Source organism: Protopterus annectens, chromosome 7.part0 (genome assembly GCF_019279795.1).
Source record: "Protopterus annectens isolate FY-2018-M chromosome 7.part0, PAN1.0, whole genome shotgun sequence".
NCBI lineage: Eukaryota > Metazoa > Chordata > Ceratodontiformes > Protopteridae > Protopterus > Protopterus annectens.
In genome coordinates, this window is record NC_056739.1 from 814370769 (window position 1) to 814392601 (window position 21833).

The following is a 21833-nucleotide window of genomic DNA, read 5'->3' on the forward strand; positions in this document are numbered from 1 at the left end:
CAGATGTCATATTGCCTGCTTTTCTTTCATTCTATAGCTTTAAATGAATACCCTCAAGTGCCCCTTAGTTCCCCTGGCCTACCCACACCATCTAGATTACTTTTTTCTTTTGTTTTTTTCCACACTTTGTCTTGCTCTTCAGTTTCTCCCCCATCCTTCCACTACACCGTAGTGGGAAAAGACTGTAATAATACAGTTAAATTGGGAATCTGAGGTCTGCTAGGTCCCCAGAAAACATGTTTCTAGATGCCTTGATGTGTACTTTAGAACTCCCCCCCTCACTTTTTGACCCATTTTTCTCTATTTCAACCCAAACTAACCAACCAAAGCCACCACTGTAATAAATATAAAATAATGTAGTTAAGGTTGGGGTCTGGAGGCCATTAGGCTCCCAGAAGCCAGGGGTTCAGGATGTTCTGAGGTGCATTTTAAAGCTTCTACCAACTTTTTTACCCTTGATGACTAGAGCAAAAATCATGAATAAGGAAAGAAATTCCATCTTACTTTTTTTCTTTCAGTGAAGAAAGAAGTTGCCCAAGGCTTAATGTTATTAATAAACTACAGAGTTGCAGCCAGCTTATTTTGCATGCATTTCAGTTCCCCAGTCTGTTGCCCTTCTACTCTTAAACTTGTGGAGCAAAATTTATTTTTTTTAGACCAGCAAACAGCTTTCTACAAACATAACAAGTGGCTTGCTGCACTTGCTCTTTAGCCGTGACCACAACTGCAGTGTGTGGGTATTCATTTCTGTATGCCAGTACTACAATACCACTGTGCCAAATACCTCCTGACATTGTGTGCCTGTGGTAACTGCCACTTTTGTCCTGTTCTAGTTATGCCTATGACATTCTCAGAAGACAAATACTTGTGAAGATGTACAAGTCATATCTGGAATGTCACTGCTTCCCTACTCCCACCAAAAAATAATAAAAAAATAGTAACCTTCTGCCTATCCCTATCCCTCTGTTATTAGATTAAGATGAAAGTGAAAGAGCAGATGGTCACAGTCATATATTCCAAGTTGTTGTTGTCATAACATACACACAGCATACCCCGTTACCTCTGCCCTAATAACCCCAAAAGATAACCACCTTCTGTTTACCCCTGATGTCACTGAAATAAATACAACACAATAACATATTTCATCATGTTGCTGTTGAATGTATGTACACACAAGGATGTTTCCTTACCCCTACCCATAAAAAAACATCCAACTATGTATGCAGTGGGAAATTAAAGTAAATTCTGCCACAGTAATTTATTCCAACCTGTTGCTCCTAAATATTACACTACCCCTAGACAAGCTGTAGTGATCTTCTGTGCCCGCTTCTGAGATTAAACACCCAGTTAAATGCAGCCACTTGTAGACAAAAATAGTTATGTTGAATCTTCATATGCCACCAGCATATAGAAAGAATTGAACATAACACAAGAGCAGTCATAGTTTCATACTAGACAGTCAGTCTGTATCCAGTAACCATACAGTGACTAGAGGTGAGAATTAAACTCTGTACCTTGTATCTGTGAGGTAAACATCAAAGCACTGTCTAGTTATCCAACTTGCTGAAAGTCACACATTAGGTAAATGGAAGTTAACGTATCAAACCCTGTACCACAGGAACTACAGCTCATAGCCTTAACCCTCTGCTCCAGCTGCCCAAGTGCCTTGAGAAGATTGGTGGAACAAATTATCCACATGCATATTAACTGCACAGGAACATTAAAGCAATACTACATACATTGCATTTAGTTGATTACCTGTATTGAACAGCAAAATGAATGACAATTTATAAATAGCATGTTGCTGCTGCAAAATAGTGTAAAGGAATAACGGATTACTTTAGCTAATTAAATTTATATAGGATTGGGTAGTAATGTAACCATATGTTTTAGATTTTACCTTGGCTGCTGTTTTAAGAAAAGTTGGATTTAGTTCTCTGTAAGAATTACAGATTTTCTCCTGTAATTACTGTATCAGTTTTGCTGCACTTATTGAAACAAACAAGGAATTTAGAGCTGTGTGTTTTGAAATACAGTGCGCACTGGTAGTGACAGAATCTGGTGGCCTTTTAATTTCTGTGATGTGGTCTCAAAAGTTAGTTTAGTCATGTAGCATTTACAGTCTTTGCTGAAGGTGTGGAAAGTGATATCATGTGTATTCCATTTTAAGATGAAACTGCAAAATCTCTGAACTCTCATAATATTTTGGGGCAGTTAGCAAAATGTACTTTTTTCTTCCTTAGCATTGCAAATCTTTTGCTTTGGATTCTAATCTGTACTTCCTGGAAAAGAGTCTATTTTATCTACCCGTTCAAAACATCGTCACTAGAATTGATAACTGCATGGTCATTGAATCCATCTTAGTTGACAGACAATTTCTTTGGAAGTCCTTCACCAGTAAAGAAGTCTAGAGGCTTTCACCTTGTTTGCTCAAAGCTTCTGTTTTAAAGATTTATGTATTGGTGAGTTTCAATGAAAAGGTACCACACCCATCATAAATTAAGTGAACACAGGGATATCTGCCATCTTAAAGTTAATATTTTAGAGAGTAAATGGGATGTAATATGACAGTTAAGGTTTAGAGAAAATAAATTCAAAGTACTGGATGTGTGTCATAGCAACCCTAGTGTGAAGAATCAGCTGGGGATGGAACTGATGGCAACAAAGCAAGAAAAGGGTATTTAAAGTGTGGATTACATGTGGACTGGACAGACAGGAGTAAAGTAAGAAGGCAGTGGGAGCATCAAACAGAAGTGTTGTGTTTATCCTGTCGGGAGTAAATACCTGACATAAAGAGCTAATGTGCCAACTCTACAAGGCTCCAGTTTGGACACACCTTGAGTGCTGTGTGCATTGTTGGCAGCCATATAAAGAGTGGATATCTGGCTGCTGGAAGGAGTCCAGATGAAATCCACAAGAAGAGTGACTTGGATGGAGAGGGATATGATATAACTGGAGACTACAGGACCTAAAATGCTTGCAGTGGGGAGACCAGATGAGACTGGGGAGACATGAAGTGGATGTTTCATGTCAGAGAGGTGTGCTGTTGTTCTGAATGGGAGGAATCGGGAGAAGAACTGATACAGGCATCAAGTTGTAGGAATTGGTTACTTGCAGAATTTGTGAAGGTACAAATTCATGGAGAAAGTTGTGGAGCCATGGACTAGAATAGGTGATAGGAAGGGAATCCATGTTGGCATTCATAGGTTTAGTACTAGGCTACCTGCCCTTTCAGGCCATGTTAAGACTAGCCAGTTACCCCATGTGAGAATCAAACCCTGCACCTTGTGTCTGTAAGGTAAACACCTTAACCATTAGGTCACCCCCAAACTGGAGGGCATGAGATATGTGGAGAAGATATAATGAAGGGAAGAGGTAGAAGGGCGAATATATGCACAGGGCAGACTAGATAGATTTATTGTTTCCTTTCTTCTGTCAAGCATATGTTACATAACACCCAAGTAGCTGGCTGGCATTATGCTCTGTTATCAAGCGACAGGGACATTTTTCTGAAGTGATAAATCTGCAATTACAGTAGTGGGATGGCATCTTCTAGTGCGTTTTCTAAACTTGTAGAAATTTTTGCCTTAACCACCTGTCTTTAAGGTACTGCTTTGTGGCATACAAACTCTAGGTATATATTACAGAAGGTTTTTGACTTGACCATCCTGCAAGACATTCATTCTGTATTTTATACCCATTACATTAACGTTTGCCTTTCATCATTTTTATATCTTTCATCTGACTGAAAATGTGTCTGTCTAGTTAACCCCCTCTCCAGAAGTTCTGTAAATGTAAGGCAGTTTTGACCTTATAAATTGGGTTCCATGTTACCATTTCTTTCTCCCCCCTTTTACCTCTCTGTGTAGTTGGAGAATAAGGTATAGCTATTCAGATCACCACAGGTTTTCTTCAAATAATGTGTTCATTTCCAGAGCTATCACTTTAACATTGTTGTGTTTAGCTCATGTTGAGACTGAGCCCCCTTTTCTGGCAGAAGTGCAAGCTTGGATGTAGTTTAGATAAGTAAGAAGGTGCGAGGCCTGTACACGATCCTCCAGACTTGGAGGGTGCACCCTTTCCTTAAACTGCTGTCTTTAACAGTGTTTTGCAGGGCTCACTCTTGTTGTGATGACTTGAACCCATAATGAGATATCATATTTTTAAATAAGGGTATCCCCCACTAGGATTTTATAATTATGCATTTGGAGATTTAGGGTTATTTAACAGGATGATTTGCATCATAATAAATGCTGCTGTTTGAAATTATATTTCCCCTTTCGAAAGGTATTCTGATTTGACTGGGGAAGGAAATGGGGACTTTGGCAGTGACATGTTCGTTAAACCCAGGTGCAGGGGATGCTAGGCTGAGCTAGGTAGGATTTGGTCTCATGAAAGTGGATTTACACTTGCATAGATAAAAGGAGAATTAAGGCCATTTTTAGGCCAACTTTTGAAATAACTTGAAAATTTCTATGGATATGATTATTCTTCCTGTAGTGTTTATCGTTACTCACTTATGGAACTGAGTGTAACGTAGCATGTAGCAGTTTTTTTACAAGATATCGGCATGTACTGGTTAGGGGAAGTTGTACCAATAAAATATATTTCAAGACAGTTCTGTGACATACAGGAATACAATGCAGGTGACCCAAGTTAGAATAGCTACTCAGCCACCTATAGGGGCTGGCCTTGGAGGGTTCAGACTCCTAGGTGGTGAGACATTTCTTTGTAATACATTTGGTTGGGGACACATGGCTGTAGTGATATTCAGCTACATAGACATTGTCTGTTGCAGAGGGAAGCACAAAGTACCATGCACATATTTTCAATAACCAAGTGCACAGGGGGAAGTAATGTCCATGGCCCCCAAAGCACCAAGAGGCAGCAGGCAGTATGGCAGGCATTAATAGCAGGCATGTCAGTGGCAGTAAAAATGCAGTGCTCATTGGCATTGCCTTTATTAATGGTATGTCTCAATCATTACTGTCTTCACAGTGTGTTGGCAGCATTACATAAAGCAATTGCTTTGTAAATTCAACAAAATACAGAAGTGTGACTACAGTAGCATGTAGGATTTCCTTGATGTAGCACTGTTATACTTAAATAAGCATGTGATATACACCAAGCACAGCACACATTATTTCCACTGCATACTTGCATTTGTTTGTTGAAGCTAGGGGTATGGAGCTGCATGTTTCTGTTTACCCACAGGAATTTACAACAGCCATATGTCTCACCAGATGAATGTCACTGTGTCCCCAACCAGATGTAAGGAAGGGAAATGTCTCACTGCCTAGAAGCCTGAACCGGGCCAGGGAGGATGGAAGTGAACAGCTGCTGCCTGCTCACCAATCATGGGGAGAAAGAAAGGAGGCTCTGACTTGCCACAAAGGTGACACCTAGTCGGAACATTAGATCTTACATTTTTGCTTGCTGAGCCTACACTATCATGTTGCATTTCCACCAGAAGCCAAGGGGAACTTAAAGTGTATAGGCACACCTACTCTTGGCAGACAGCGATGGCTGGGCTGTAAAGAGCTGCTGAGGACGGGGGAGAGGAAGTGCCCCTAAATGGACAAACATAGGCCCATCCTCAGGAATAGCAGGTTGGCATGCTCCCTACTACCCGACTTGCTCTCTGTGGTGAATGGATGGCTGATTTGAATTCCCTAACAGGAATGAATAAGACATAGATCTCTTGCCTTGCCTGGGAATGCCTAGCTCCCCCAAAACGATTAGGCTGTTTGTGGAAGTAGTGGAGCCATTGAGGGGGAGCAAAAAAAGAAGTTATTTCCTCATATGTGTTAACTTTTGAGAACATAATTAAAATAGTGTGTTCATTTCCATAGCTATCACTTCAACATTGTTGTGTTAGAAATGGTACTGCATCAAGCAAAACAAATGATTCAGGGACAGTATTTTGCTAATCAAGGTAAAACATTAAATACGTATTCTGTGGAAGCTGGAGGGGTTCAGTTTCTTTCGCTGTTAATGCATGACTATTTTAAGTAAATTGTTGTGCTTCAGTGGAAGGTACTTTAAATATTAGTTCACTAGTTCCATGTGACAATGAAGAGGAAGGCAAACTGAAGAAGTCTGAGAAAAAGCATGTCTTTGTTCAAGGAGTGCTACTGCCTTGAAATTGTTCCGGCTAATGGAGTGAGTGTATGTGTTCAGATAAATGCGAGATAAAACAGAAGGAAAAACAGCCACATATTGCTGAAGCTCATAGAAAGAGTAAAGGAATTGGAATGATAGATGCATCTGTCCGATGGAACAGAAAGATGTTCATCGTGTTTCACTGTTGCAGTCATTAAACTTGAGTTATCCTGCTGGCAGGGCTACCCAAAGTCGGCCCGAGTTCCAAAGTCTAGGTCCGGCATCAGTTGCTGTCGCCTCTTCCCTGACGTCAGTGCGCCAGGGGTATAAAAGATGCAACAGACGCCATTTTCTTCAGTCTTTCTTGCCGCATGGTGCCCAAAGCAGAAGCAGTTCACAAGTGCCAGTCGGCCGACTCCTGAGATTTTCAAAATAGAGTTTCAGAACCGAAGTCTTCAGTAAAGCTAAGTACCCTGTTGGGGAAACTTTTTCTTGCTCCAGACCGATGTCAGTAAAAGTTAACAATTGTATTTCTTGTGGGAAGCAAATACCTTATAAGGACTTAGAGTCTTACTGTATTCCTTGCCTAGGCCCTGACCACGACATTACTAGTTGTCGGTTCTGAGCTAGATTCAACAAACGCACGTTTGATTTTGTATTACATTACTTTGGCCGAAGGTTTAACTGTATAATGCCATCGGAGCAACCGACGACTGGAATTCATAAAAAACGCAAAGACAAGGAAAAGGACAGGCATCCAAGGTCCAAAACCGACAACGAAGCCTCTTCTAGGCCAGTTGCCGGTTCTCAGTGAGGCGCTTTTGCAGCCCCTGACACCCGCTACCTCAGAGCCACAGGCCGTATCTGACTCCCACATGGAGACAACTTGGCCTGTGGATTGGGCCTACGGAAAATATTCCCTCAGATGGGTCCGGAGCCGCTGAGCAGGCATCGGCTTCTGAGGTTGTTTTCGGACCATCACAGCTTACTATAAAATCCTCTGCAGCAGCCAAGGTACAGTCAGACACCATTAAAGACAAGGAAACAAGTACAGCATTCTCCTGGACAGGCATCCATGCCAAAGGAACAGATGGTTAAAATGGCCAAAGACTTAATTACTTTGATCAGGGGTTCCCATCCTCCTCCTGATAAAAGACCTAGGCAAGACACTGACTATGATTCCTCTGACCATGTTTCTATTTCCTCTGATTCCTCTTCAGATCAGGACTATTCTCTTCCTCCCTATGAGGACTCTGATGCTGAAGAATCTATACCTTCAGCCTCTCCACCTGAGAATTACTCTTTTGGGGAAACTCTGCACTCCATGAGGGAACATTTCCACTGGGAGAGCCAGGATTATTCAGAATCCAAGAAAAGGCTCAGCGATTTTCTTTTACTGCCTCAACACAGGCCCCTGGCTATCCCCCCTGTGCTTGATATAGTTGATGATGTTTTCTCTGAATCCAGTCTGTCTCCTGATTCTTTACCCCCTGTACCAGTCAAGCGAGACAGGTATATCAGGGTCTCTGACTCTCATAAATTTCTTTATAAAAACCCTGCTGCTGACCCTGAAACAATTTCTCAGGGTCCCAAAGGGGTTAAGGCTTCCACTGCTAAAAACCTTGTTCCCTCTGATAGGGATTCTAGAGCTCTGGATAGATGGGGGAAAATGTTTACACTTCTGCTACTTTAGCTGTAAGGGCTTTAAACTGCCAGTTTCACATGCTTAAATATCAACAGTACCTCATGTCTTTGTTAAAACAGAAAATGCTTACAAATTCATAGAATCCTGACAATAAGGAAATGCAGGAATTATTGCATGCAGCTGAACAAGTGGGAAAGCAATACTCTGCAATGTGGTTTTGATTCATTAGAGGCTTCTTGCAGAGCCGCAGTTACAGGCTCTGTCATTCGAAGGCATGCTTGGTTGAAAGAACAAAGTTTACTTGAACATGTTTAAGTAAAATTATTGGATGCTCCCCTACAGCATGATACTTTGTTTGGTGTTAAGGCAGAAGAGGTGTTAAAGAAAATGGAGGATAAAGCAAAATCTATGCAGACAGTAAAGGATTTCTTACAGGTTCAACCACCTAGGTTTAGTAGAAACTGGCCTTCAAAATATTGGTCCTTTCAGGTGTCAGACAGGCCACAAAGAGGCAGATACAGACGCCCAAGAGGCAGATCTCAGTCCCAAGGCTCCTACAAACCTAAACAATGGGATACTTCTGCCCCCAAAGAAGGAGAAGTCAAATCACAAGCTTATAGGAAACAGTCCCAATGATTTTCCTCTACAAAGGCCAAGCACTTACCTTTTGGCAGCACCCCTAGGGGGAAAGCTAGCACTTTTCGCACAAAATTGGCACATAATCACCCAGGACAAATGGGCCCTGAATATAATTTCTCAGGGTTACAGGTTCCACTTTCACACCCTTCCAAAATCAAAAGGTATGTTGGATCTGCCACAAAACCAATGGGCAGAGGCACAAAGGGAAATTGCTGCTCTCATGGACATGGGAGCTGTTCAAAGAGTACCACAGCAAGAACAGGGACAAGGATTTTACTCAAGACTCTTCCTGGTACCCAGAAAGGACAAAGCCTGGAGACCAGTACTGGACTTGTCAATCCTAAATACTTTCCTGGATGTTCCAAAATTCAAAATGTTAACACTGCAGCAACTTCTACCCATGCTGGGCAAGAAGGCTTGGCTAGTTACTTTGGACCTCAAGGAGGCATGCCTGCATGTCCCAATCAGACAATCTTGCAGAAGATACCTCAGATTCATAGCTGGCTCAATGCATTACCAATTCTCTGCACTGCCCTTTGGCTTATCTACTGCACCCAGGGACTTCACAAAATGCCCAGTAATTGCATTTTGCAGACAAAGAGGAATTCAGATATATCCCTACTTGGACGACTGCCTTATTCAAGCAGAGAGCAAGGACATTCTACTAAAGCATCTGGCGTTTGTAAAAAGATTATTCATTTGCCCAGGGTACACAATAAATGAAAATAAATCAAAACTAGTGCCCTCTCAAGAGATAATATTCCCGGGTGCAAGCTTAAATACAACTGACCAGATGGCTTATCTCATGTCAGACAAACAAAGGCAACTGACTCATTACTTTCAAATGATGGCAACAAAGACCCAGCTCCGTGCAAGAAAAATTCTGCAGGCCCTGGACTTCATGGCTTCCTGCATTCTACTAATTCCATATGCAAGACTGCATATGAGGAAACCACAATGGTATCTAAAATGTGTTTGGACTCAACATTGCCACAGCCTGGAAACAATAGTAACTATAATTTCCTGTCTACAACAGGAGTTTCGATGGTGGTCCAGGGCCTGTCACCACAACAAGGGACAGCCCTTCACCTTACCCACAGCCAGGCAGACAACAACAACGGATGCATCGGATTATGCCTGGGGGGGCACACATGGCAGGAAAATGTATTCAGGTTATGTGGCCCAAGGAACAAATGCATCTTCACATCAATCAAAAAGAGATGCTAGCTGTACAGAATGCCCTGACAGCCTTCAAGGATCTACTACATCCAGGACAACTTTTACTAAAGACGGACAACACCACAGTTATGTGGCACATAAACAAGCAAGGGGGCACACATTCCTACCCCCTCTGCAGGCAAGTCATGACTCTGTGGAGCACAGCACTGACCTATCAAGTACATCTGCAGGTACAATTCCTGCCAGGAAAGAAAAATACACTGGCAGACGAACTAAGCAGAAATCTCATGGATCCGCACGAATGGAAACTAAATCCACAGGTCTTCAGCATGATAACAAGGAAATGGGGACGCCCAGACATAGATCTTTTTGCCCCCCTCACAACTGCCAACTACAGAAATTCTGCACAAGAACTTATCACTCACAAGCATGGAAAGTGGATTCTCTTTCATTCAGCTGGAAAACCCTGACAGTTTATGCCTTCCCTCCACTGCCTCTTCTTCCCAAGGTACTCCTAAAAGTCAGACAAGAGAAGCCAAAAATGATCCTGATTGCCCCAGACTGGCCACGCCAGCACTGGTACCCAATCTGAAAGTGCTTGTCTCAAGGCCCAGCCTGGCCTTTACCTCAAATTCCTCATCTTCTGACTCAACAAAACAATCAGATTCTACACAGTCAACTCAGAACCATAAATCTGGCTGCATGGCAGATAATATAGTCACCCAGACAACACCTCTCTCTAAAGCTGTTATGGATGTCATTTTACAAGCCAGGAGGCCCAGCACTAGGAAATCTTATACAGAAAAATGGAAGAGATTCTGTGCTTGGAACCAGGCACAAGGACTCAACCACTTGTTCCAAATATACCTCAGATTTTACAATACCTAACTGAGATGCTGGACAAAGGCCTATCCTTTTCATATATCAAGATCTATGCCTCTGCCATTTCAGCTCATTACAATACGGAACCTCCTATTTTTTCACATCCACTGCTAAGGCAGTACCTCAGAGGGGCAAGAAACATAAGACCCCCAAGAAGAGCACCAATACCTACTTGGGACCTCAGTTTTGTATTAGAAAAGCTCATATTGCCTCCTTTTGAGCCAGCCAACACAGCTGATATAAAATTATCATGGAAAACTGCTCTGCTCCTAGCAATAACTTCAGCAAGAAGAGTATCAGAGTTACAGGCATTAATGGCAGTGGAACCCCTTTCATCATTTTTCATCAGGACAGTGTCTCTCTAAGGACAAACCCAACATTTATGCCAAAGGTGGTTTCCATTGTGGCTCTTAACCAAACCATTAATTTGCCAACTTTCTATCCAAATCCCCAGAATAAAGGGGAGAGACTTCTGCACACATTGGATATACACAGACAGCTATGATTCTACTTGGACAAAACAAAAGCTTTCAGAAAAACTGAGCAACTGTTTGTAGTTTATGCTGCAGGATCACAAGGAAAGCCTATCTCAAAGCAGACAATTTCAAAATGGATAGGACACTGCATTTGCTTCTGCTATGCACAACATGGCAAATCAGTGCCAAAAGGGCATAAGGCCACATTCTACCAGAGCAGCAGCCACTTCAGCAGCCTTTCTCAGAGGAGTACCTACCAAAGACATTTTAGAAGCTGCAACCTGGAGTTCAGTGCACACTTTCACCAAGCACTACCACTTACCTCTCTACTCTAAATCCAGAGCAGGCTTTGTCACTGCAATTCTGCAGGGCCTGGTAGCCTCTCCTAACCCCATTTAGGCCCAGCCACCCAACCTCAGCTTTGGGATTCAACCCAAGTGTAATGACTGCAACAGTGAAACACGATGAACATAGTACAGTTGCGTACCTACCATAAATGTAGATGTTCGAGTGTATTCACTGTTGCAGTCCAGGTTACCCACCCTCCATCCCCCTTTTCATTGCTGGGACCTTTCTGTACTTCTCAACTCTCTACAACCTATGTGATGTATTTGCTTGTAGATGAAGGAAATGTTATTTTTGTACATGCATGTTTTTTGGCATAATTATTTTCCAGCCTTTCCTATTTGGGGGCACCTGACATCTGGGGCAAGAAAAACTGAAGAAAATGGCGTCGGTTGCATCTTTTATACCCCTGGCGCACTGGCATCAGGGAAGAGGCGACAGCAACTGATGCCGGACCTAGACTTTGGAACTCTGGCCGACTGCGGGTAGCCTGCCAGCAGGATAACCCAAGTGTAATGACTGCAACAGTGAATACACTCAAACATCTACATGTATGGTAGGTACACAACTGTACTTTACAGATGTTCTAGGGAATGAATGCTTTGTTGTAGATATGATATTGCTAACACAAGGGCAATGTGTGTGTGTGTGTGTGTGTGTGTGTGTGTGTGTGTGTGTAGAAGAGAGAGCTGCATAACTAAAAAAATGTTTATGGTTTGTTGGGTTTACAGAGCAATCGTCTGGCAAGAGATAGCAGCGTCATGGAGAATGAGATTGAGCAGTTGCGAAGCATTTCCAGTCGGGACCCATTGTCTGAGATCACTGAGCAGGAAAAAGATTTTCTGTGGAGGCACAGGTACTATAACACCCAGCTGTGTGACATTAGGTTAATGACTATATAACCATGCTAAGAGTGGCATTCAGGTACAATACATGCTGTTCAGGCTATCCTCTAGAAAATTAAAGTTAAAAGAGTAGATGTGGACTTTAAAAACCCAAACAGGTGTAAGATAGTTCACTAGTAAATCTGAAAAAATAATGTTTGTGTCCACAGGTATTCAGCTTATTTCTCTGAGATGGCTTGCATCAGCCCCACCTCACTATGTACATTTTTCATCCATGTATTTCCTAATAACCAGTTTTCCTTTGTAGGGTCAAGTGGTTGTGGGACCCAGTCCCGAAAGCCATTAAGTGTATGGCTTTGATGCTTATTCCTGACAGGGCATCAGTCTGTTGCAGAATTCACAAACAGAGGCACAAACCCCGCAGGCAGTTTGTAAAATAACCAGTCAACCTCATGCTTGTCTTTGGGAGATGGGAGGAATTTGGAGCATCTGAAAAAAAATCACAGACGTCACTTCAGCTTAGAATCAGGCTGCAGAAAATCTTGTTGTGAGGAAACAGTGCTGATTATTCTGCTACTGTCATTTTGTCATGCTTAAGACTACAAAGCAGCCAGCAGCAGCAACTTACTTCCTCAGAAAGATCTGCTTCTCTCTTCCTTTTACCGCGTACATTTTGAAAGTAGTGTCTTGAGTCTTTAGATTTGAGCTTGTACTTGTAAGCAGGTATTTTTGTTGTCTGCTGCATCATCCCCTGTGAAGAATTGGCAGTAAAAAGCCTTAGTTACATGATAATGTATTGACATAAAAATTGTCTTCTATAAAGACTTTTGCTGCTTGCCTTCATTCAGATTATGATGTAGATTGTGTGTCATTGTGTTTGCTTTGTCATCATATCAACAAATTCAGAATGCTGAAATGAGAGTGCTTTTTTATTCCCATTTTGATGGATGTTTTGAGTTTGGGTTGCTGCTTTTTTCCCCTCTGTACTGTTCTCCCCGACTATCTCTAATGACACTGGCTTCATTAACAACATTGTAAAATACTCTTCCTCGTGGTAGAGATTGTGTATTTTCAATGGATGATACTGCAGACAAGGACTTAATTTTCTCTGACCTACAGTGACCAATGATCTCTGAGTTTATTTTATGTCAGGGGATGCAGAGACCTGCAGATTGGTTTGGACAGTGGGGGGGTGAGGGTTTTCCCTACCACAGAAGGAAAGTAATTGTGTTTTTGTTCATTTGCCCACATCCATGTGCTGATGATGCAGATGTCAGCAAATTAAATATTGACAAATGGAATTTCAAAGCCTGGCCATGTTAAAGCATTTCCTCTCTTGACAATTCATAATGCTGTTAGTACTACGAAAATTAAGAGGCATCTGTACCATTGATTGTGTCCCATTTCAGATGCTAGGAAACTGGAACATTTGTTATTTCTCTGAAAGACATTTAGGAACCTCAAAGCAGTATCTGCTGTGCAAGTCAACTCCTGAAATCCATCTGTATTCATGATGATGCTGGTCAGTCTATCAGTGTCTTCTCAAATTAAATGGTACACCGCATGCAGATGTTCTTCATCTCACATTGCTGCAGTCCTAACACTTGGGTAGTCCGCTGTCCCAGTCGGCCCGAATACCAAAGTATAAGGCTGACGTCGGTCAAGGCGCATTTGTCTGACATCAGGACGTCAGGGTACAAATGCGCATGACCATATCCTCAGTCTTTTGCCGCATGGTCCGATGCAGAAGCAGTATTGCGAGTGCAGGTTGGCGTTCTGAAATTTTCTGAAGTCGGAGTTTCAGACCGAATCAAAGTTGGCTAAGTACCCTGTTGGGAATATTTTGGTTTTTCTTGCCTCAGTATTTAACCGGATGTCAGAAAAAGTGAATAACTGTATTTCTTGTGGGAAACAGATACCTCATAGAGATTACCATACATTGTGTATACCTTGCTTAGGGCCTGAGCACGACGTTGTTGGCTGTCGCTCTTGTGCTAGATTTAACAAACGCACTATTAAGAGAAGATTAGATTGTGCCAGGTTAGTTTTGGGAAGCGTTGTAATTACAACATGCCTAAAAAAGGACAAAGCAAGCCTAGGGTGGAAGAACCGTCTGTCCCGGACGCCGGTTCTTTGGAGCCGGTGGTTCTACCAGAAGTTCCTTTGGATTCTCAGGGAGAGACTTTACTGTTACAAGATGTGTCCTCTCAGGAGGTAGGCCAGGCTGAAGGGGCTTCTCAGGTAGCTGTTCTCCCCCTTCCTAAGGTGGTTAGGCCCTCCCCTTCTGTTTCCAAGGCTCCTTCTAGAGGCCAGCCAGGGTTATCTTCAGTGGAGGTCTCCCCTAGTTCTTCAGGGTCTCTGCCTAAGAAACATATGCTTAAAATGGCAGAAGATTTGATTACTATGATTAGAGGTTCTTTACCCCCCCCTGATAAGAGGCCTAGGGTGGAACCTGAGCTTGAGAGTTTTGAGCAGTGTTCGGAGGCTTCTGAGTCTTCGGCTGAAGACTTGCAGGAGTATCCTCCTTATTCTGATTCTGATGTAGATGACTCTACACCTTCGGCTTCTCCTCCTGAGGATTTTTCTTTTTCAGAGACTCTTCATTCCATGAGGGAGCATTTTAAATGGGAAGGTCAAGATTTCTCTGATTCTAGGAAAAGGCTTAGGGAATTTTTGTTTCTTCCCCAGCATAGGCCTTTAGCTATACCTCCTGTTCTGGATGTGGTAGAGGATGTTTTGCAGAGGCTTCCTGAACCCTGATTCTTTGCCTCCTGCCCCAGTTAAACCGGACAGGTATTATAGGGTGCCTGCAGCTCATAAGTATCTTTTTAAAAGTCCTAGGGCAGACCCAGAAACTGTTTCTCAGGGCCCTAAAGGTGTTAAGGCTTCTGTTGTTAAAAATCCTGTTCCTTCTGATAAAGAGGCTAGGGCTTTGGATAGATGGGGGAAAAGGTGTATACTTCTTCCACTTTAGCCATGAGGGCTTTGAATTGCCAGTTTCACATGTTGAAATACCAAAATTATCTCCTTTCACAATTGAAGTCTAAGGTAGATGCTCTGGCGGAAGGTATTGAGTGTAAAGAGTTGCAGGATTTGGTTCATGTTTCTGAACAGGTGGGTAAGCATTCCTTGCAATGTGGTTTTGATGCTGTACAGGCCTCTTCGAGGGTGGCAGCCACTGGTTCTGTTCTTCGCAGGCACGCCTGGCTGAGGGATCAGAATTTAGCTGAACATGTAAAGACAAGGATTTTAGATGCTCCTTTACAATCTGATGTGTTATTTGGTGCCTGTGGAAGCAGTTTTGAAGAAAATGGAGGACAAGGCTAAGTCTATGCAGACTGTTAAAGATTTTTGCAGGTTCAGCCTCCAAAGTTTAGTAGAAATTGGCCTACTAAGGGGTGGACTTATCCTTCTTATGATTCTCAGTCTAGGGGTAGATCTAGACGTGGTAGGGGCAGAGCTCAAGGTTCTTTAGGCCTAGAACAGGCAGTTCGCCTGCCCAGTCTTCTGGTGAGGGCAGGGGTCAGTCCTTAAGCAGACGCAATGACTTGCCTTTTCAGCTGCCAGAGCCTTCTCGTCTGGCAGCACCTTTGGGAGGAAGGCTGTCACTTTTCAAAGAAAATTGGAGTATTATTACCCAAGACAGATGGGTATTGGATATCGCTCACCACGGTTACAGGTTTTATTTCCATACCTTGCCTCTTTTCAAAGGCATGCCAGACATTCCTCCTATGCAAAGAAAAGAGGCTCACAAGCAAATTTCTCTGTTGCTCCAGATAGGGGCCATTCAGCCGGTTCCTGTGCCAGAAAGGGGCCTAGGATTTTATTCTCGCTGTTCCTAGTACCAAAAAGGGGAACACGTGGAGACCAATTTTAGATTTGTCTATCCTCAACACTTATTTGGACATTCCCAAGTTCAAAATGTTGACGTTACAACAGCTTTTACCTCTGCTGGGCAAGGATCACTGGATGGTAACTTTAGATCTCAAGGAGGCTTACCTTCATGTGCCTATCAGACTCAGTTGCAGGAAGTATCTGCGTCCGAGCTGGAAATTCACATTATCAGTTCTCTGCATTGCAGAGTATTCACAAAAGTTCTGGCTCCAGTTGTAGCTTTTAGGCTAAAAGGAATACAAATCTATCCTTACTTGGACGACTGTCTGATTCTGGCTCAAGAAAAGGACGAGCTTCTTCAGCATCTGGAATATGTGATAGCAGTGCTAAGATGCCTGGGGTATTCTGTGAACGAAATAAAGTCCAGTCTAGTACCCTCTCAAGACATGTGCTTTCTGGGTGTGAGACTGAATACAGCAGCTCAGATGACCTTTTAACCCCGGACAAACAAAAGAGTCTATCCCTTTACTTCATCAACTATCTCATCAGTCCGTGCTGACTGCAAGGACAGTCCTTCAAGCATTAGGGTTCATGGCATCTTGTATTCTGGTGCTTCCCAATGCCAAACTGCATATGAGGAAGCTACAATGGTATCTCAAAATGTATGGACACAGCACTGCCAGGATCTGGACACTGTCATTCAAATAATACCTTGCATTCAAAAGGAATTTTTGTGGTGGGCTCAGGAATGTCACCTAAACAAGGGACTCTCTGTGACCCGGCCAGAGGCGAGTCAGATTATGACGACAGATGCCTCAGACATAGCTTGGGGAGCTCATCTGAATGGAAAGTGGATACAAGACAAGTGGCCTGCCAGACTACAGCATCTACATATCAACATGAAGGAGATGCAGTTTGCATTGATGGCTTTCAAGGAGTTACTTCTTCCAGGGCAGGTGTTGATTCTAACAGACAACACAACTGTCATGTGGTACATCAACAAGCAAGGGGAACACATTCTTATCCTCTATGCAGGCAAGCAATGATTTTGTGGGAGACTGCGCTCAGCTTGCAGCTTACTCTTCAGGCAAGGTTTCTGCCAGGAGCACAGAACTCCTTAGCAGATGTGTTAAGCAGGCAAATCATGGATCCCGGAAACTGGATCTTCATGTATTTCAAAATTGACAGTGTCATGGGGAACTCCAGACATAGATCTGTTCGCTTCTCCACTAAACCACCAGCTGCCAAAGTTTTGGTTTCATCACACAGCTTGGAAAGTGGATGCTCTTAGTTGGGAAAATCTTCATGTGTATGCCTTTCCACCTCTGCCTCTCCTCCCAAAGGTACTCCTAAAGGTCAGACAAGACAAGCCAAGGATGATTTTGATAGCTCCAGATTGGCCTCGCAACACTGGTACCCATTACTGAGGAATCTGGTAAGAAAGCCTCCATGGCCTTTACCTTTAATTCCACACCTTTTGTCTCAGAGGGACGGTCATCTACTCAATGTCAAGCTTCACTCTCTTCATCTAACAGCCTGGCATATTCTGTTTTGAACCACAGCAGGTCTCAACTTCCTCAACAAGTTTTGAATGTGATTATGGAAGCCAGGAGACCTAGTAAAGGTGTATGCAGAAAAATGGAAGAGATTTTTATTTTGGAGTGCAGCAAAGGATTTGGATGTTTCTGAGCCTAATTTGAGTGTGGCTCTTCAATATCTTACTGAGTTATTGGACAAGGGCTTGTCTTTCTCTTCCATTAAGATTCATGCTGCAGCAATTTCAGCTCACTATGATTGTGACCCACCATTGTTTTCTCATCCTTTGTTCAAGCAATTTCTTAGAGGGGCAAAGAATATAAGACCCCGTGAGAGCTCCTACTCCTGCTTGGGACCTCAATTTTGTGTTGGAGAAACTTACTCTACAACCTTTTGAGCTACTGCTGAGTTGAAATACTTGTCATGGAAGACTGCTTTTTGTTGGCCATTACTTCTGCAAGAAGGGTTTCTGAATTGCAGGCCTTGAGCCTTTTTGATTTTTCATAAGGATAGGGTATCATTAATCCTTCATTTATGCCTAAGGTGGTTTCTAGTGTGGCTTTAAACCAAACTATTCATTTGCCTACTTTTTATGCAGATCCCCAAAATAGGGAAAAGATTTTGCACACCTTAGATGTACACAGACAGTTGTTATTATTTAAGCAGGACTAGGATTTTAGGCAGTCTCAGCAGTTGTTTGTTTCTTTTGCTTTGAGTTCCCAGGGCAAGCCTGTGTCAAAACAAACTATATCTAAGTGGATTGGGTTTTGCATTGCATTCTGTTACTCCCATCATGGCAAGGAGATTCCAGCTGGGATTAGGCCTCATTCCACTAGGGCTACTGCCACTTCAACAGCATTTCTAGGGGGTGGCAACTAAGGATATTTTGAGGCAGCTACTTGGAGTTCAGTGCATACTTTCTCCAAGCATTACCACCTTCCTCTCTATTCTAAGTCCAGGGCTGGTTTGTGTTGCAGGGCATTTTGGCAGCTCCTGCTTCATTATAGTTTAGCCATCCTCCTCTGCTTTGGGATTCTACCCAAGTGTTAGGACTGCAGCAATGTGAGATGAAGAACATAGTACAGTTTTGTACCTACCATAAATGTAGATGTTGGTTGTGGGGTGAGGTTCTATTTTTGTAAATTTGTATATATTGTACATATATTAGGTACAGGAGTGTTTTGGTGTTTTTTGGTTTTGGCCTTATCTTTTTAGGGTCTTCTGACATCTGGGGCAAGAAAAGACTGAGGATATGACGTCGGTCATGCGCATTTGTACCCTGACGTCCTGATGTCAGACAAATGCGCCTTGACCGACGTCAGCCTTATACTTTGGTATTCGGGCCGACTGGGACAGCGGACTACCCAAGTGTTAGGACTGCAGCAATGTGGATCTTAGAACATCTACATTTATGGTAGGTACAAAACTGTACTTTTTGCAGGGATTTCATTAAAACACCCAAGTATTTTTTCAGCCAGAGGAATTTGCTATAGCTGTTAACACCTTGTAATTCTAATTTTAATGGACTCTGTTCAGAGTAATTGCAGAACTAAAGTTCTTTTTTTTATCAGTTTGTTTGAGATGCCTGCTGGAAAAATTCAGAGACATTTTTGAAATTTCTGCTTGGCTGGATTTGGTGGGTGGGGGGAACCCAAGTGTATATGGTTCATTCTCCAGGCAGATGGATCTGAAACCTGTCCTGTCTGCACAAATATTGAATATTGTCTTTTTTTTTTTTTTTGCACAGTGAAGTTGAGTCTCAGTTGCTACAGATGACCTTCCTTGTCCGCTGGTTCTATCAGGCTGCCCTGTTCACCCCTGGGCTTACTCTGATCCATGTTCAGGACCATTGAGATGATTGAGGCTTCCTGGTGCTTTTGTGGGGGTTTCACTTATACCGTCCGTTTTATTGTGTGATTGCATGTTGATGTCTGATAAGCAGCATGTAATGGTGCTGTAGTCAGGGCTTTATCCTTCTATGTTGTGGCACTGGCTCAGTAATTCCTTTTTTGTTTTCGTCTTGAGCACCTGTCACTGATCAAGTTTGTAACTTACCGTCTCTTATGTTGTTTTAGTATGTCTGATCCAGGTTGGATTCCCACATCTGCCACTTTAATTAGGCTTTGAGCTATATGTTTTTTTCCCGTGTGCCTTATTTATTTTATTTATTTATTTATGTTATTTTAGTTTGTTTACAGAGGTAGTACACTGATCATTATAGACCATTTGCAGGCACAGTCCAGGTGAAGCTTTTCACAAAAGAGAATTCACAAACAGACTGTAATTCCAGAGGGTAGATAATCCCATAGACAATTGATACAATATCTAAATAATAGCAGAGCAGAAAATCAAGTGTGAATTAATTTTTTAGTAAATATGAGAGGGTAACAACAGCTGTGAACAGAGGATCAAAGAAGAAGTGATTCAGGAGAGGAGGGAGTTAGGTTATGTATTCAGCCAAAAAGCACTTGCAGTCATATTTTTGATGGAGGTGTCTTTTGAGCTGAGCTCTGAAGGTGGGGAAAGAGGAGACTTCTGTAAGGTGGAGGGGAAGGGATTGCCAGAGTTTAGGTGCAAGAATGGAAAAGGAATGATTGATACAGTGCAGTTTAATTTGGAATGTCTGGAGTGAGGGAGTTAATAGGGAGAGGTTGCAGAGGTTATCGGGGGGTGGTTTTAGTATGGAGTTTGGCTGAAAGAGGTGGAAAGTCACGTGGCTGAGGTAGTTTGAACACTAGAGACCATAGAAGTAGCCCAGCTCTGTTGGAGACTAGTATCCATTTGGCCTTGAAGAGGCTGATACAGTGGTGTTCCTGATGGGAAGAATTAAAATTTAATCAGTAAATTTTGTTTTCTATGGACTGTAGAGTGGATAAGTTTTTTTGAGGCTGTGGCTATGATGGGAAGCTCGTACTTAAGTTGAGCAAGGAGGACTCCTTTGCCTATTGTAGCTCTAGCTGGTCTGGAGAGAAAGGGAAGATGTTTTCCAGGACCATAATAGAGAACTGATCTTGTTCCTGTTTTTTCAATATGGGTTTGGAAGTTAAGTGACTGGTCTAGCCATAAATCCAAACATTTAAAGGATGTGATTTTTTTCTATAGTCAGCTGTTGAGATCTGTGAGGTTGAGATTTTTAGGAGCGTTTTCCGATTTTGTGAGCTTTCAAATAGCATACTTTTTTGTTTTAGAGGGATTTGGGAGTAGCTTTTCTTTGTTTAGCCAAGCATTAAGGGAGTGAAGGTCAGACTGAAGCCAGGTTTGAATAGTTGAATGTGAGAGACTAAATTGAAGAATAACCATGTCATCTGCATAAAGAATAATATGAAGAATAGGGAGATCAGAAGGCAGTTTAATAGAGTGAAAGCAAAAGAGGGATGAGTATGGATTCCTGGGGTACTCCTCTTTAAGAAGAGCCTGCGGTGATAGGGATGGGGCTAATTTGATTCTGAAATATCTGTTTAAGAAATATTGGAAACAGGTGACACTGCTGGGGCTAACCCAGATTTCTTGGAGGGAGGAAAAGAGCAGAAAGTAATAAATTAGATCAAAAGCTTTGGTAAGGTCAATGAAGATAGCTTCTGAAAGGTTTCCTTTGTCCATGTTGAAGGATCTTGTCTGTAAGTGACCACAGTGTTGTCATTGTGCTCTGGCAAGCCCAGACTCCATGCTGTTTGAGTGAGAAGATGGTACTGTTGGATGTAAGTGGGTAGTTGGTTGTAGATTAGTTTTTGAAGTATTTTCTCAAGTATAGAGAGGAGTGAAATAGAAGGGGGAGATGTTTAGTGGCTGAGGCTGTTTGGGAAGTGGTTTAACCAGAGCAGTTTTCTGTATGCCTGCCATTATATATTGAATTATGCAGAGGTTATAAATATGTCAGAGATTGGCAAGGAAGTCTTTGCAGAGTGATATAAAACAAAGGAGTAGGTTGTCTGCACCAGGGGGTGCATCTAGGCTTATGTTTTCTAGAAGCGGAACAAGTTATTTGTGTTCAATTTTCTTAAAATAGAAAAGGAAGATAATAGGGGGAGGAGAGGTTGAGGTTGCGATATTAGTTAGGTGGCTGAATTCTTTGAAAAAGTCAGAGGTTGAGAGTTGACCTTGAGAGGTCTGGTTGGTGATAGGAGAAGAGATGAGATCAGTGGATTTACAGCCTGTGGAAAATGTTGCCTAGAAGAGAAAGCTACTTGATTTTGAAGTAGTTGGTTTTGTGCATTCATATGGCTTGCTTAGCTAGGTTGCATAGAGAGGGAGGGGTTTTATCTCCATGATGACCACACATGGTCTCTAAATTTGAGCAGGGCTTTCAGTTCAGTGGATAGCCAGGGGATTTTGTTGTATGTGAAAAGGTGC

At 42.4% G+C, this 21833-nt stretch overlaps 1 protein-coding gene across 1 annotated transcript in view; it reads left to right on the forward strand.

The window, feature by feature from the left end:
- Window positions 1-21833, forward strand: part of LOC122806106 (phosphatidylinositol 4,5-bisphosphate 3-kinase catalytic subunit alpha isoform-like) — a 943896-nt gene that overhangs the window by 98813 nt on the left and 823250 nt on the right. The window contains exon 4 of the mRNA XM_044076344.1: window positions 12000-12124. Within this exon, the coding sequence (XP_043932279.1) occupies window positions 12000-12124 (125 nt within the window). The remainder of the gene's footprint in view (window positions 1-11999; window positions 12125-21833) is intronic.